Source organism: Mytilus edulis, chromosome 8 (genome assembly GCF_963676685.1).
Source record: "Mytilus edulis chromosome 8, xbMytEdul2.2, whole genome shotgun sequence".
NCBI classification, from domain to species: domain Eukaryota; kingdom Metazoa; phylum Mollusca; class Bivalvia; order Mytilida; family Mytilidae; genus Mytilus; species Mytilus edulis.
Genome location: NC_092351.1, coordinates 29,737,547 through 29,751,763, shown reverse-complemented (window position 1 = coordinate 29,751,763; position 14,217 = coordinate 29,737,547). Strand labels below are relative to the sequence as shown.

The following is a 14,217-nucleotide window of genomic DNA, read 5'->3' as shown; positions in this document are numbered from 1 at the left end:
TTGACGATTGTGTACCTCAACCCTTTTTAAAAAAAATTGTAGAGTTTATTCTAATGTACTGCTTTACCGTTGGTTGTCATTGATTGTATCTGCAATAATTGTCTTTCTTTCAATTTAATGTTCCCTTAATAAGCCTGCAAGTTTTTAAATTTGAATCATTTAATGTTTGTCTTTCATAACTTATTATAGAGACAAGACTGGTAATTTTGTTACAACTTGAAGTCCATGCATTTCTGAGAAATAACATCAAATGAATGAATGTAAAAAAAATATAGAATTACACGCTAGCATATGCTTTTTATGTTCTTGTACATGTTTGTATCATACAGTAAAAAGCTCTATAGAGCTTGTTTTTGTAATTTGTAACTATACCACATTTGAATAAAGTTTTTGTTTCTTATATGCTGTGGTTTTTGCTCATCATTGAGGACTTTCATTGATCTGTCGGTATTTACATCCTAATTCGTTGTTTTAGGTTACATTATTGTCTCAAGGAAAATCATACAACATCTCTTTAAGGATGTACTTAGGTGAGGTTAGGTAAAAATTAAGAAATTAAGAAATTTAAATTGATACTCTAAGCTGGTAGAGCATCAATTAAGGATAAAGTTAAGCTAAAAATATTGATAGGTCATGGACCTCCTTTTTGAAATATTTGAGATTTAAAATATGGCGGGAAAAGGCTGACTCAGACTTTTATCTTATATTTGCATAGGTATTATTAGGGTCTCAAAATAAAAGAAAGAAAATCAAGAATCTTCTAAAATTTTGGTAAATGACCTTTCATGAGCTATTTATTCTTATATGAAAAAAATAAATGGTTGTTATGGGGCAAAATATTTTACATTGTATTGTATGGAAAAACACCAAGGAGTCCGAACATTTGACACAAATTCCCAAACCTCACCTAAGTACATCCTTAATTTTAGATTTAAGTAATTGTCACAATAATTAGTCTAAACTGAAAATTTCTGGTCATAAACTTTTTAAAAGAGTTCTCAAAAATCTTAATCAACAGATATTTCAAATATCTACTGATCTAACAAAGTTGCTACTGACATATTTCAGGGCTTGTGTGGACCTGTAAATATAAAATATCCTACAAACAATTATTGATCTCTTTGAAGTTTGAATACAGGCTTTAAATACCACAAATATCAACTGTTGCATGTCTATCATCTCAATTATTTTTCACATGCTCAACAAATTTGTGATGATTGTTATCAAGGTCAAGTTTGGAAAACTTTGGCAATGAAAAACAAAACTTGATGAGTAGGGAAAAAACGATATATTTTTGTAGATTATAAGATATAGATTCGTAACAATTGTAAAAAAATATGCATAAAGGACCTAGTTATGTGTATATATATACATGTATGTGCATTGGTTCAATAATTTCCTGAAATCTGTTTCATATGACCTCAAATGACTGTTGTCTCATTTGATCAATATCAATTTTGTTTTGTCGTTTTTTAGCATACATATATGTGTATTGGATAATGTTTGAATCATGTTGATAACATTATAAATAATGGTATAAGCATATGATTTCTGATACATCAGCATGACTTTTGTAATTTTACAGCAGTTGTCTATGTATGTTCTTTTGTATGTTGTAAAGGACCATCTTTTGATATATGCTCAATACAATATTACATTTAATGCATGAAGATTTTATTCTGGTCAAACATGATGAGGTCAATGTTAATGCCTTTGGAAACTAGAGGGTGGTAAAAGTGCTATATTTTTACATTCTAATTTCAAACAACAGCTATGATATAAACAGGAAAAACATATTCCTTTCTTCTAATCTCCTTCAGAACTAGTCCTAAGATATCAATTAAAAGTAACAGATTTATCTTTTTCATATGCCTGAAAAACACATTTTAAGATACTTTTTTAATTTAACTTAAAAAAAAAATTTCACAAAAGAAAAAAGTTAGTCAGTTTCCAAATTTGACTTAAATTCCATTAAAATGAACACATTAGTGTAGAACTGACTTTATATCTTACAAAGAGACTAGTACTTAAATATGTTTTCCTGTTGTGTTATCATGGTACTTTCACGCACAAAATATATTCTTTCATATTTATTCTGTCTGGTTGTTTCAGATAAGATTTTTTTTTCATTTAAGAAAAAGTGTTGAATTGTAAGCCAGCCCAAAAATTGCCTTTTCCATAAAGAAGATGCTTTTGCAACAGTGCAACAGTGACAGACTAAATATGAAATTTGTGACAACATATAACACTAAGACCACCCTCTACTTTCTATACCTGTCAAATCTTTTGCCTGTTTAGGCATCCATTTTGATGCTCTGTAATTCTCTATACAAATAACATAACTTTCAAATGAAATAGAATTCTCAAGAAACCTCACCATCCGTAGCGTAAAATGTGATGCCTTGGAAAATTTTGTTGTTCTTCTAATTTGTTATTTTTCATATTGTTTTTTATTTGTTATGTTTTTTCCCACATTATCTCTAATTTTTCTTCTAGGTTTCTGTTAGGGCTGTTCTATTTAAACATACATGGTACCCAGGGAAGATACTTTAATTAAAAAAAAAAAACTAAACAGGCCCATTAGAATTTCACTAACATTTCCACTGTACTTCACATTCACCTATAGTGGAGATTTTAAAATGCCTTGCTAGTGAATGCATAAAAAAGTAGGTTTTTTTTCAGTTATCAATATGTACTACCATTAATACAGATAGACCAGGACTTGTAGTCATAAAACTTTCCAGTCAGCTTTTGTACTCGTACTTGAAAAATCAACCAATCAAAATGCTGGATTTCATGTTTCGAGCATGATTGTTGTGCTCCGAGCACTGAGCAAAGTTTTATGACTTCAACCCTAGGACTGCAATAGTTTTGTACTTAACTGTATGTAGTGTACTTTTTTTTATAAAACTTGTGTTTCTGAAACTTTATGAATCAATTAGTACAAGGCCTTCATAGTTAATGTTATATCCTTCAAAAAGTTGTATCAGTGGGGATGTTACCCAAGAATTTTTCTATACTGTTGAGAACTTATCTTTTTAAATGCATGTGATCCAAAATACTCAAGTCTACATTTAAAATAATATTCTTGTTTTTTATAAAATTCCAGCATCTTAAATAGAAAGACAAAATTATAGAGTCACCTTACTAAAAACGAGCGTGGGCCTATGAAACATGTTTTCTTTCAAAATCTGACAATAACTGTGTCTTTTTTGATGGGTAATTCTCTGTAGTAATTATCTTCTTGTTTGTTTTTGTTCAGATAAAAGTTTTTTTCTGAGTAAGTAAAACTTCTTACTTTTTTCCATGAGGTATAGATAGCCTTCTCTAGTACATCCTCCTTTAGCTTGAGTGATAGGTTTCTACAATAGATAATATCACTGTTAAAAATAACTCTCAGTCATCTACAATCAACAATTTAAAAGATGAAAAATAATATATAATATGTACTAGGTAACAATACCTATGAAAATCCTTCTTCAGAAGTATTTTCAAGGAATTAATATTTGATGTATGTTTTTATTGTTGAAAAAAAGTTCTGGGCAGCATTGTTTTCTATGTTGCACAAACTCAACTTTAAATGATATTTATCCTATTTGATTAAGCTTGTTTAAACCTTAAAGGTATAGAACCACTAATTTAGGCCCGGTAGGGAAGAAAGTAGTACATATTTTAATCAAAATAGTTCCTCCGCATAGCTGTATCTTGGTCAATAGTGGGAATATTTGGGTTGTTTTAGTATCAAATTAAAGCTTTGGGACTTAGGATCACTGTAGAACCCTTGTTAAAAGTTTGACTTGAATAATAAAGAAGCATAATTTATATGAAATTTTAAAAGGAGGGCACATTTGGTCTGTTGTTCAGATCAGAAGATCCTGTTTTTGTACTATCAAACTTCCGGGAACCAGTATGCTCTAATATGCAATTAAAGGTACAATGTATGTTGATTTTTTCAGCACAAGTCAGGTACAGTATTGACATGAAATAACTGCCACTTTATTTGAACTTAAAACAAAGTAGCCATTAATGCTTGAAATTGCATAATTTTACATGGTAAGCAATGAGGCTATGAATTAATGGTTTTATACCTAAAGGACAATAACTTAGTCTTCTAAATGTGAAAATTTGGTGCAGTTCTTTGTTGCCTATCTTTTGTGACATTACAAGGAGTTATTGTTCTATATATCAATATAACCTTTTTAAATAATTTTTGTGTGATTTGTTTGGACTGATAGGTTTATACTACTATTTTATTTAGTGAGACGATTTTGAACATTTATGTGCTGTGTGTGTTGTGCATTTCTGTGAGAATGTATTCTTCTTTAATTTAAGGAATTAATATGAGCATGCATTTTTTGGCATAAATACTTGATGGATATTAAAGAAAGAAAAAAAGTGAGCTGTGGATCATGCAAATTTCAGTCACCAATATTTGCCCAATTTGCCCAATTTGCCCAATTTGCCACTATCTACCAACACCCTTCCCAAGAAATTAACAAGTGTAAAAGCATAGAAAACAAAATCCACAACTATCAATTTCTAAAACATGAACTTTTAATTTTTTTTCATTGTAGCCTCTACATGAGTTTGAAACCTAGCAGAACTAATGTTTGCTGAACTACCTTCACAATCCTTATCACCAGAATCGTAAATATTTAAAAAAATATATTATTAAAAAAATCAAACCATTTCTACTTTTGTTGCAGATAACAAACCAGATTTTAAAACTTTAAATTACTTTTAAATGCGTAAAGGATATGTACAATTCATAGAATAAAAATATGATCTAGTTACAGAAAATTACAACCCATAACTTAATAAGAATAAAAACACATAAACTTTGAAGTTTAACACAATAAAATCATGCACCAAAAATCCATATTGGAGCTCAAGTTGTACTGATCAAAACAAATTAATGACCAGATACAATAAATTTCATAAGAAAAATGTTTTTTACTTGGAACAGAACTATTTTTGACAAAAAGAACAGTGATTTAGAAATGTAAGCATTAGTACAAGCAATGAAACTATACTTTAACAAGATTTTAATTAATTTTAACAAACCTACAAAATCTTTTTCGACCTCTAACGAGAACTTTAACATGAAACCTGAATTTCAATGTTTGATAATTACTATAGCCTTTCTCCTGATTTTCATTTATAGTATACATTTTCAATATTGTTAGAACATGGGATAATGGGTTGTAATTTTTCTTTTAAATGATGATTTCAACTAAAACTGTCAAAAAGCTTTCTGAAGAGATGGTTTTTTTTAATAAAGTTATGAAGGTCAACATTAAACACACTGTAATTAATAGGAATAAGACATATTGATATGATATAGAATTCTTTGCCAGAAAAGTAAACTTGAAATAAACATGCTTTAGATGATAGTAATTGGTAACATACAAAAACATTTTCTAAAACCATTATCTTACTGAAATATGAAAATGACTGAAAATTAACTCTGAAAATACCATACCTTTACATGAACTTAAGTATTTCATAAATATCAGATATTCTGCACGAGTACAAAAACAATCCAATATTCACCAAATGATAATAAGTTTAAAACCAGAAGCAACAAAAAGCATGTATTGCTCACCTGGCATAATATTGACTATGAAGCCATAATGTAAAATGTTGGTTAACTAGAACATTGAAAACCATATATGATTTGAAAGTGTTCATTAAACATTTATGAACCAAATATTGGCTTTTTATATATGATGAACGACATGAGATGAGTGATGGCAATGGGTCACACTGGCCCTTTGGAGTCAGGTAACTTCATGAACAAATTCCAAATGAGAAACAATGAAAAAACAAAATTTTTATGAATTTCAAATAAACACAATAAATATTTCTCACAACAACAAATGCACAAACAGGTTTGATCTGGTTATACAAAATGGTGTTAAGTGAAAACAAAAGCAAAGCAGTAATTGTTACCCCGTCCTCGTAAACTTGAGACTGTCAGAAAAACAAATATTGTGTTAGTAAGGATTTTAAAAATATATTCCTAATCTATTCCTCAAGATTCCATTAATATAAGCATTAGATTTCTATTTGATATCTTCATGCTTTTCTATGCTTACTGGTATTAAAACCAAGCATTCCTACTTTATTTTCAAAATTCATTAGAACATCTAATTTCTTCAATTTTTCTGAATTCTAGTTTTCAAAAACATAGTAGTTGAAATGTTATTTATTTCTTACATTAAGACTTATACATTTTTCTTATCCAAACAGATTAACCTTTCTTATACATAAGCACTACTGAAAAAGCATTAATTTCAGTAAGTAAGAAAAAAGTCAATCCTCTTTAAATTTTGTAAGTTAGAAATTTTCAATATCAAAAGCTACTGATTTTGTGAAGAAAAATATTTACCGAAACATTAGATATTAATCCTGTAATTATACATAACATGCTTTAAGCGAGTCGTGCAGTTAATATCAATGCTCCTACTTCTATTTTAAGAAATGATGCAACCTTTTCATTTCTTCTACCATATGAAATGCAGCATTCATTTTTTAATATGTAGTAATTGTTGCATGATTATTATCAGTTTATGTGCATTTGCACTCAAAAAGCGTAAATATCATAGAAATATTTTATCAAATTTTATCTAATTTATAAAATCACCCATCTTTTATCAATTTTACCAAATAATGTTTTTCAGTGCAGTAAATTTTTTTTTTTTTTTTTTTTTTATCAAATACCAACCCTGTTGTCCAACATTTTTAACATCAAATTTTCTGTATACTCTTTCTGACTGTTAAAACTGTCTCTTGTCTGAAATTAAAAGATTCAAAAACTTCATATTGTATTGTGTTTTCAACTTTTACACAAATTGACAATGGTTTTAACTGAACTATTTACTGGCTTTGTACTTTTATTTAAATGACGATACTAATTTTACTAGCAATATTGTAGCAGAGCCAGTGACTTTATTCACCCAATGATCAAATCATAGACTGTCAATAGTTATAAACTAGGCATGACCTGCAGGAACTACTGTGAAATATTGTACTTTAGTGTGCTTAAGTCTAAAAGCATATCAATGCAAAGTATCAGTGCCCAACTGTTCAATGTCAAATGTAACTATCATCATATCTAGCCAATACTAATTGTATGAAATCATATCATGCACCATGCTTTATTTCATGTACTTTGCCCTCTTTTAATTCACATCCAACCAACAGAACTATTCCTTTTCATTAATCATATATATCAAGCGTAGATATATTTTGGTTTCTGTTGTTTGATTGTTGTCTTATTGAGGTTTACATGATGATCTCCATTGGTTTACAGTGAGGAACCTCATCAATCTTTGCCCTAAGCTATATCTAGTAAGGTGTTGATGGTAGATCTTTTAAACTAACTGCTAGACTTATTTCTATAATTAATTAACAACTTAACATACTAAATAAACCCTAATGTGTTAACCAATAGATGTTTTTGTTAATTTTTTTTAATTTTTTGGTTGCTTTCTTATGGACATTTACCCAAAATATCCAAGTCTCAAATATTCAGAGTAACCTTTTAAAGCCCAGGAATCATTAGCTTATAAATAAGATCCTGGAAATAACCGTTTATCTAATTCATGCTTGCTCATATGTGGTTTATAGATCAGTGATATTGTTGGCTTTTTTCAAAACTACCTCTACCCTTTTTTATTGGGAAAATATGCGTAATTTTTATCAAATTGGGAAATTTAGAATACACTGAATTTGACTGAAACTTCAATTTACAGACCCCCTTTCACGAGTCAAACCCTGCTTTGAAATAAGACCCCTTTTTGTCAGTGATGATACATAAATAGACCCTCAAATCTGCACATATAGTCATTTCAGGCAAGAAAAATGTATAAATGAGTGTTTTTCAGTTTGTATTCATGCACAATTACTACTGAGACTGCACTGTTTGTGAAAAAAGTTGTCTTTTTGGGAATAATTTTAAGCCATTTTTTTTCAAATAGGGATTCTTCTCCAGGGGAAAAAGTCTTTATTCTCCACTAATTTTAGGCAAACAATATCACTGTAGATGCTTCTTAAAATGCATTTTCATAGTCTCATTTCTACTTGTACACCTTCTATACTTTACCTTCTGTAATGTTTTTTGTAGATTTTGTGAGTAGTCTTTCAGTTCTATGTTAAATTCATAACCTACAAAGACAATACAAACACACATCCTATCATTAGTAGAAAATATAGTGAAGTGTCTAGTTTAAACAAACTGGAACTTTTCAAAAATCCAGTTTTTAGTGATATCAAATTTAAAACACATGCATTTCCGATTGGTGTGTTAATTATACATACAAAAAAATAAATCAAGTGACAAAAAGTCATAATACAAAGTAAACAATGTGTACCAATAATAAGATAACAACCTCATGTTTTTTTACATTTCAATACTTGATGGTAGATGGCAAAACAGTTGCTTTACCCTATAAAATTTGTTTGGAAGACATGGCAAAACAGTTGCTTTACCCTATAAAATGGTCAAGTATAGCATCAATTCTTTGTCAGGGTGAGTATTCTTTTCTAAATTAATATATGATGATTCATTCTTTGATTTGAATTTATTATCCCACCATTATTTATTTTTAGTGAATAGTTTTCCAAGTTTATAAAGTAACTTTGTTAAATTGTACCCTCTGTAAATAAAGCATTCATAAATTCAAACCACTTTCAATTTTATGTGATTTGGTGAATGTGTTTTATTTCGACATGGTAGTTAACTGGAGACCTCAGATAACTAGCTCACATTTAAGACTGAAATGTCTTACCAAATGTACTTTTTATTCATTCTCATGATAGAAAAAAAACACAGAAGTGATATTACAATATACATTGGATATTAATAAAAAAAAAATCAGAGTTGTCTTTCTTCCAATTAGAAGTCATTTGATACTCTTTAGTAAATTGGTGACATTTTTTAAACACACTGTTATATGAAATTTGGGTTATGTAACAATTTCAAAAATGCACACTTTTAAAAAAAGCTTTAATGTTTCAAAGATGTCTTTACTATCATTATGAGTGGAAAAATATCCAACCAACTGCTAAATGGTAATATTTTATTTTGTATTTTCGAATTATGTCATAAGATTGAGGATATAATAACAGTATTCCCTTGTAGTACATTGTACTTACATGCAGATTAATGTAAACTCACCTTGGTGGTAAAATGTAAATAAACTGTACATAAAGGCTAATATCTGAAAAAAACAAATACAAATTTAAATTTAAAAGAAACATGTCACACAGAAAAACAAAGTGATATAATATTTGTTACATAGTATCACCAAACAGCATTGGTTATTTAAAAAACCTTGGTTGCAGATGTATATATATACTGCTTCTTATGAATAATTTCAAATTCAGAATGAATTGAATTCTGCCCAATATATATATTCAAAGGCATACAATAAAAAGTTGTGATTGGCTAACATTGTCCTAAACAATGAAAATTCAACCAATGGCAAGACAATATTTTCATTTTGCAGTATGAAAAAGAAAACAATTTATAGTCTTCATATCTGAAAATCTGAAATGGCAAAGTTCCCAGCCAACTGATTATAGAAAATGATAAAATTTCAAACAAGGCTTTCTAATAATTGAAAGTAAATCTGCATGAAATCTCGTTTACTTAAGTTTCTAGCATATCATATCTATCCTTTAAATGTAAGGCTTAAGCTATCCAACTGTCTACTTTCCTAACACTGCAATCTACCCTCACCAAAATATTCATACATATCTGTATATCTACAATCCTTTTTTAATTTGAGTCCTGGACAAAAATGTCCTTGTCTATCTTTAAAATATAGCTAAAGGATGAATGTATGAAGGAACTAAAATAAAGTATTTTTACATTAAGATATTTTGTTTACCATAAACAACAATTTCCAAGTTCTGTCCAAGCAATGAATCTGTTGAATAGGGATAATTATTTTAACAGAGTTCACGAAAAGTGTCAGTCCTCAGGATTTTAAGACCAAAATTTTGTGTAGGACTAACACAATTTTAGTATTTTTCAATAGAATTAATAGTAAGGACCAGTACATTTCCTTCAAGGACCACCAGTAGAAAAAAGATTTTGCGAACTCTGATTTTAAAGTACAAAAGTTATTGAATATAAATGTTTATTCGAGGTTTTACATTTTTCATACTGCTAGCTTTATGACTAATTATCCTGTTGTCAAACTGAATGTTCCAATCATCTTTAGGATGAATATTGCAATGGAAATAAAATAGAATGCATGAAATCTTTCCTTAATTCAAAAATTGTTTATTTACAAAAAAATATATCTAATATTTCTTTTCCTTGACAGCAAATAAACAATAAAGTCAATAAATTACAATAACTGGGAATAACAAGAGGCTGAAGAAAGAACAGTACTTGATTAATTGCAATGAAATTAAATTTAAAATTTTTGATAATTGGAAGAACTTTTCTTCATCCAAAAATTTTGTAGTAACCTTCTAATATATTTTCATATAATAACAAGAACATGCCTCCAGTACACTGATGCCCCATCAGCACTATCATTTTCTATGTTCAGTGGACCCTAAAAATTGGGAAAAATCTCTAATTTGGCATTAAAATTGGAAGGTTCATATCATAGGGAACATGTGTACTAAGTTTCAAGTTGATTCGATATCAACTTCATCAAAAACTACCTCAACCAAAAACTTTAACCTGAAGCGGGACAGACGGACGGATGGATGAACAGACGCACAGACCAGAAAACATACTGCCCATAAATGGGGCATAAAAATGGGGCATACAAATATTGGTGACTTACTGTTTCAATAAAATCAAATTTCTTTCTTTCCTGTACTTCTTGAACCTTGAGTACATATTTCATGGACGCTTCTCTGAAGCCACGGATCTCTAAATCTAACTGTGCATCAGCCTGTCAATAAAGAATATAATCATGCATCTCTTCACTAAACAGGAGTTATACAATATCTGTCACTATTTTATAAACAAAGTGTAACTATATCAAGGTTCCTCCATAATTTGGTGAGACATGGTGGATAATAAAAGTGCACTTAGAATTGTGATGTTTTACCTGATCAATCAAGGTGTATGAGCGCATAATGAGACCATAGAATTGTGAAGACATCTGAAGACACCCACATAGCTCCCCCCCCCCCCCACCCCCCCTCACAAAAAAAAGACAAAAAATAGTTATCTGAGCTGCATCTTAAACTACCTAAATTTTGATATTTTGATTTTAAAATGTACTTATAATGCACTTGACGCACACACTTTCACAAATCACATGACATACACCTGAAGGTATCATCAATATATTAAATACCACAGGGCAAAGTTAAAAGATGTCAAATTTCTAGTCCAGACAAGCTTCTAAAAAAATATAAACATGTTAATAACCTCAAATTTGTTTCCTTCTAGTTAAAGCACATTGTCAACAACTTTTAACTTGGGAAGTACCATGTTAAAAAGAGCATGTCCACAAAGAATTTTTTTAAAGTAAGCAGATACATGCTGTTGTTAGCATAGGGATGCCATAGTCTTAGTTACTTCACACATGAATTTCTTGAAATGACAACTGTAGTAAACCTGTTTTGATCTCTGAAAGGGTAATTTTGATATGAAATAAGTAATTTTCAGTCTGTAATTATAAAAAAGAAGATGTGGTATGATTGCCAATGAGACAACTCTCCACAAGAGACCAAATGACACAGAAATAAACAGCTATAGGTCACTGTACGGCCTTCAACAATGAGCAAAGCCCTTGCATTATAGTCAGCTATAAAAGGCCCTGATATGACAGTGTAAAACAAATTCAAACGAGAAAACTAACAGCCTGATTTCAATTTTCAGACTAATTCACAGTTGTAAATTCATTACTTTTTGGATAATTTGCTTGAAGTCCATACAGATCTGTTTATTCTATGTTTAGACTATAAAGTAGTTGTTATTTACAGGAACACATTAACAACATAGTGAGTTGACCGAAAAGCTACTGAACATGCACGTGTTTGAGCAAAACATTTTGATAAGAATTATTTCTGGATGACTTGTATCTAGAGTTTTCATTGAGTTTACCTCTTGCAATGTGTTATCATTCATTTTGGCTTTAAGGTTCAGATATCTTTCTAATGACTGACAAATCTTTGCTGTGTTTTTATCAAACTGTCTTTTCTCATCCTGCAAAAGAAAAACAATGTAAAGGATCTTTAGGTGTTAGACCAAAGTACTTATATAACACATGTTTTAATTTTGTATGTTTATATTTAATTAATACTAAGTATTATTTGTAGTCATATACAATGAAAAAAGGTAGCTTTTGTTCACTAATAATATTTGACAAATGCAAATATTAAAATTTTCTAAATTCATAATGATTTTTTATGCATATCTTTGCAGTCTGCTATCTTTGGGGAATCTTAATTATGTTGAATTAAAATTGTAACAAAAAATAATGTTCTGATAATGTAACATAGTCTATTATATAAAACATTACCTACAAAGTCCTAAATGAGATTATATATTCAATGCAGTTTTCATTATTTTTGGAAGAAAATCATTATGCTTACGTAAAAACTTAGTTTTTTTTCTTTTACTAATTAACTTTGCATGCACCACAAGAAATTTGCTGGCAGTTGATCAAATACTTCAATTAGCACCTCAATTACCAATAGTTTTTATTTACTTTATGCAAAACATAACATTGTTTACCCTATTGGTGCTTTTTATATCAGAACACAACTAGATATTTTAACTGTAATTAGGCCAAAAATTGTGTATCTCTGTTTCCTGCCTACGTATACATAAATTAATTTTCATTTAATGGACATCTTTAAAGTTCAGATATTTGTGGTTAAATTCAAAACATTTCCCAATATATTCAATGCAGTTTTTAAATTATTTTACCTGTCCACCGCCCCCTTTTTTGTAACGGGAGACAGGAAACACAAATATTTGTTTTGGCCTTATCATGTAATTATTGTAATCAACAAACCTTAATTGAGTTAATTTGTTGTTTTCTAAATGCCTCTAAAGCAGTAAAATGTTCTTGTGCTTGCTGCAACTGTAAAAACAAATAGAAATTGTTATTCATCAAGTGATTAGGACATCAAATACCTGGCAGAGATGAGCCAAGAAAATAATTTACAAACATAGTTTTTATTAACCAGGTTGAACATACAACATGTACAATATCAATCATAATTTAAGCTTAAACATGTTAAAAATTATAGATTTTTAGATTTGTCAGTATTAAATATGATCAGATTTATATTTCTGTATTATTTGATGCAAATTTGTTTTTCCTATTTTTTCTTCATTTCTACTCTGTTTACAATGGTTTACTTAAAAAATTAAAAGTGGACACAAGGTGAATATATTCCTTGTCATGTGACAGTTTAGTTAATATAACTAATCTCCAATAATGAATTCATTTTGCTAACATTAACAGATCTCTCTTAGATTTTAAAAACATTAGATATAAAAAAAAAATCTATTTCATGTCAACATTGAGAGCCATGGTGTAGTGGTTAGTGCATCGGACTACTAACACATAGGTTGCTGGTTCGATCCCCTGGGAGAAAAATTTCAGGGACTTAATTTTCGGCTCTCCCTCAACACCGTTTGTGAGTATGGTCTTGAAGAAACAATGATAGTCCATCGACAGGGAACAATTAAAGGCTGACCTGTGTTAAGAGAGAACCATATCCCTTGCATGTTAAAGACACCCTTGTAGAATTAGAAAAAGAGCAGGCTAATGCTGCTACAAAGTAAAACTCGCCCCAGCAAAGTGGAAAGGGATTAATATAAGTTGCAATAACTTGTTTCCCAATCCACTATAAATAAATATGTTTAAACTTATTCTAAGCTTCAGTGCTAATTTGACTTCTGAAAATGAATTGTCTTTCTCGAAAAATTAAACTATTGAAGATAATTCATATCTATACTATTCATGATTATCCTTAGAGCGTTAATGAAATGTAAAATGTATTGGAAATCTCAACTGTTAATAGTAAGGATATATATAAATACCATTCTTTCCCGCTCCTCTTCAACATTTGCTATCAGTGTACCAAACTCTGAGAGTGAGCCAGCTGGAAAGAAAGAATTTTACAAATTTTGAAAGTGAGTACACGTGTATTCTATAAAACATATATTCGCCTTTAGTACTGAATGTAATATAAACTTTTATTAATTTTTGGGTCAATTCT

General features: G+C 29.5%; 1 protein-coding gene across 11 annotated transcripts in view; it reads right to left on the bottom strand.

Annotated features, from left to right (window-relative positions):
* Window positions 1-14,217, bottom strand: part of LOC139485360 (rho GTPase-activating protein 26-like) — a 60,747-nt gene that overhangs the window by 30,666 nt on the left and 15,864 nt on the right. For 3 of the 11 annotated variants that reach the window (XM_071269786.1, XM_071269790.1, XM_071269797.1), the window contains exons 3-12: window positions 14,039-14,100; window positions 13,002-13,070; window positions 12,086-12,187; window positions 10,812-10,922; window positions 9,182-9,224; window positions 8,108-8,169; window positions 6,728-6,796; window positions 5,953-5,973; window positions 3,299-3,362; window positions 2,275-2,325 (exon numbers count right to left, since the gene is read on the bottom strand). In XM_071269786.1, coding sequence (XP_071125887.1) covers window positions 2,275-2,325; window positions 3,299-3,362; window positions 5,953-5,973; window positions 6,728-6,796; window positions 8,108-8,169; window positions 9,182-9,224; window positions 10,812-10,922; window positions 12,086-12,187; window positions 13,002-13,070; window positions 14,039-14,100 — 654 coding nt within the window. The remainder of the gene's footprint in view (window positions 1-2,274; window positions 2,326-3,298; window positions 3,363-5,952; window positions 5,974-6,727; window positions 6,797-8,107; window positions 8,170-9,181; window positions 9,225-10,811; window positions 10,923-12,085; window positions 12,188-13,001; window positions 13,071-14,038; window positions 14,101-14,217) is intronic. The other 8 variants (XM_071269787.1, XM_071269791.1, XM_071269794.1 and 5 more) reach the window with 3 other exon arrangements.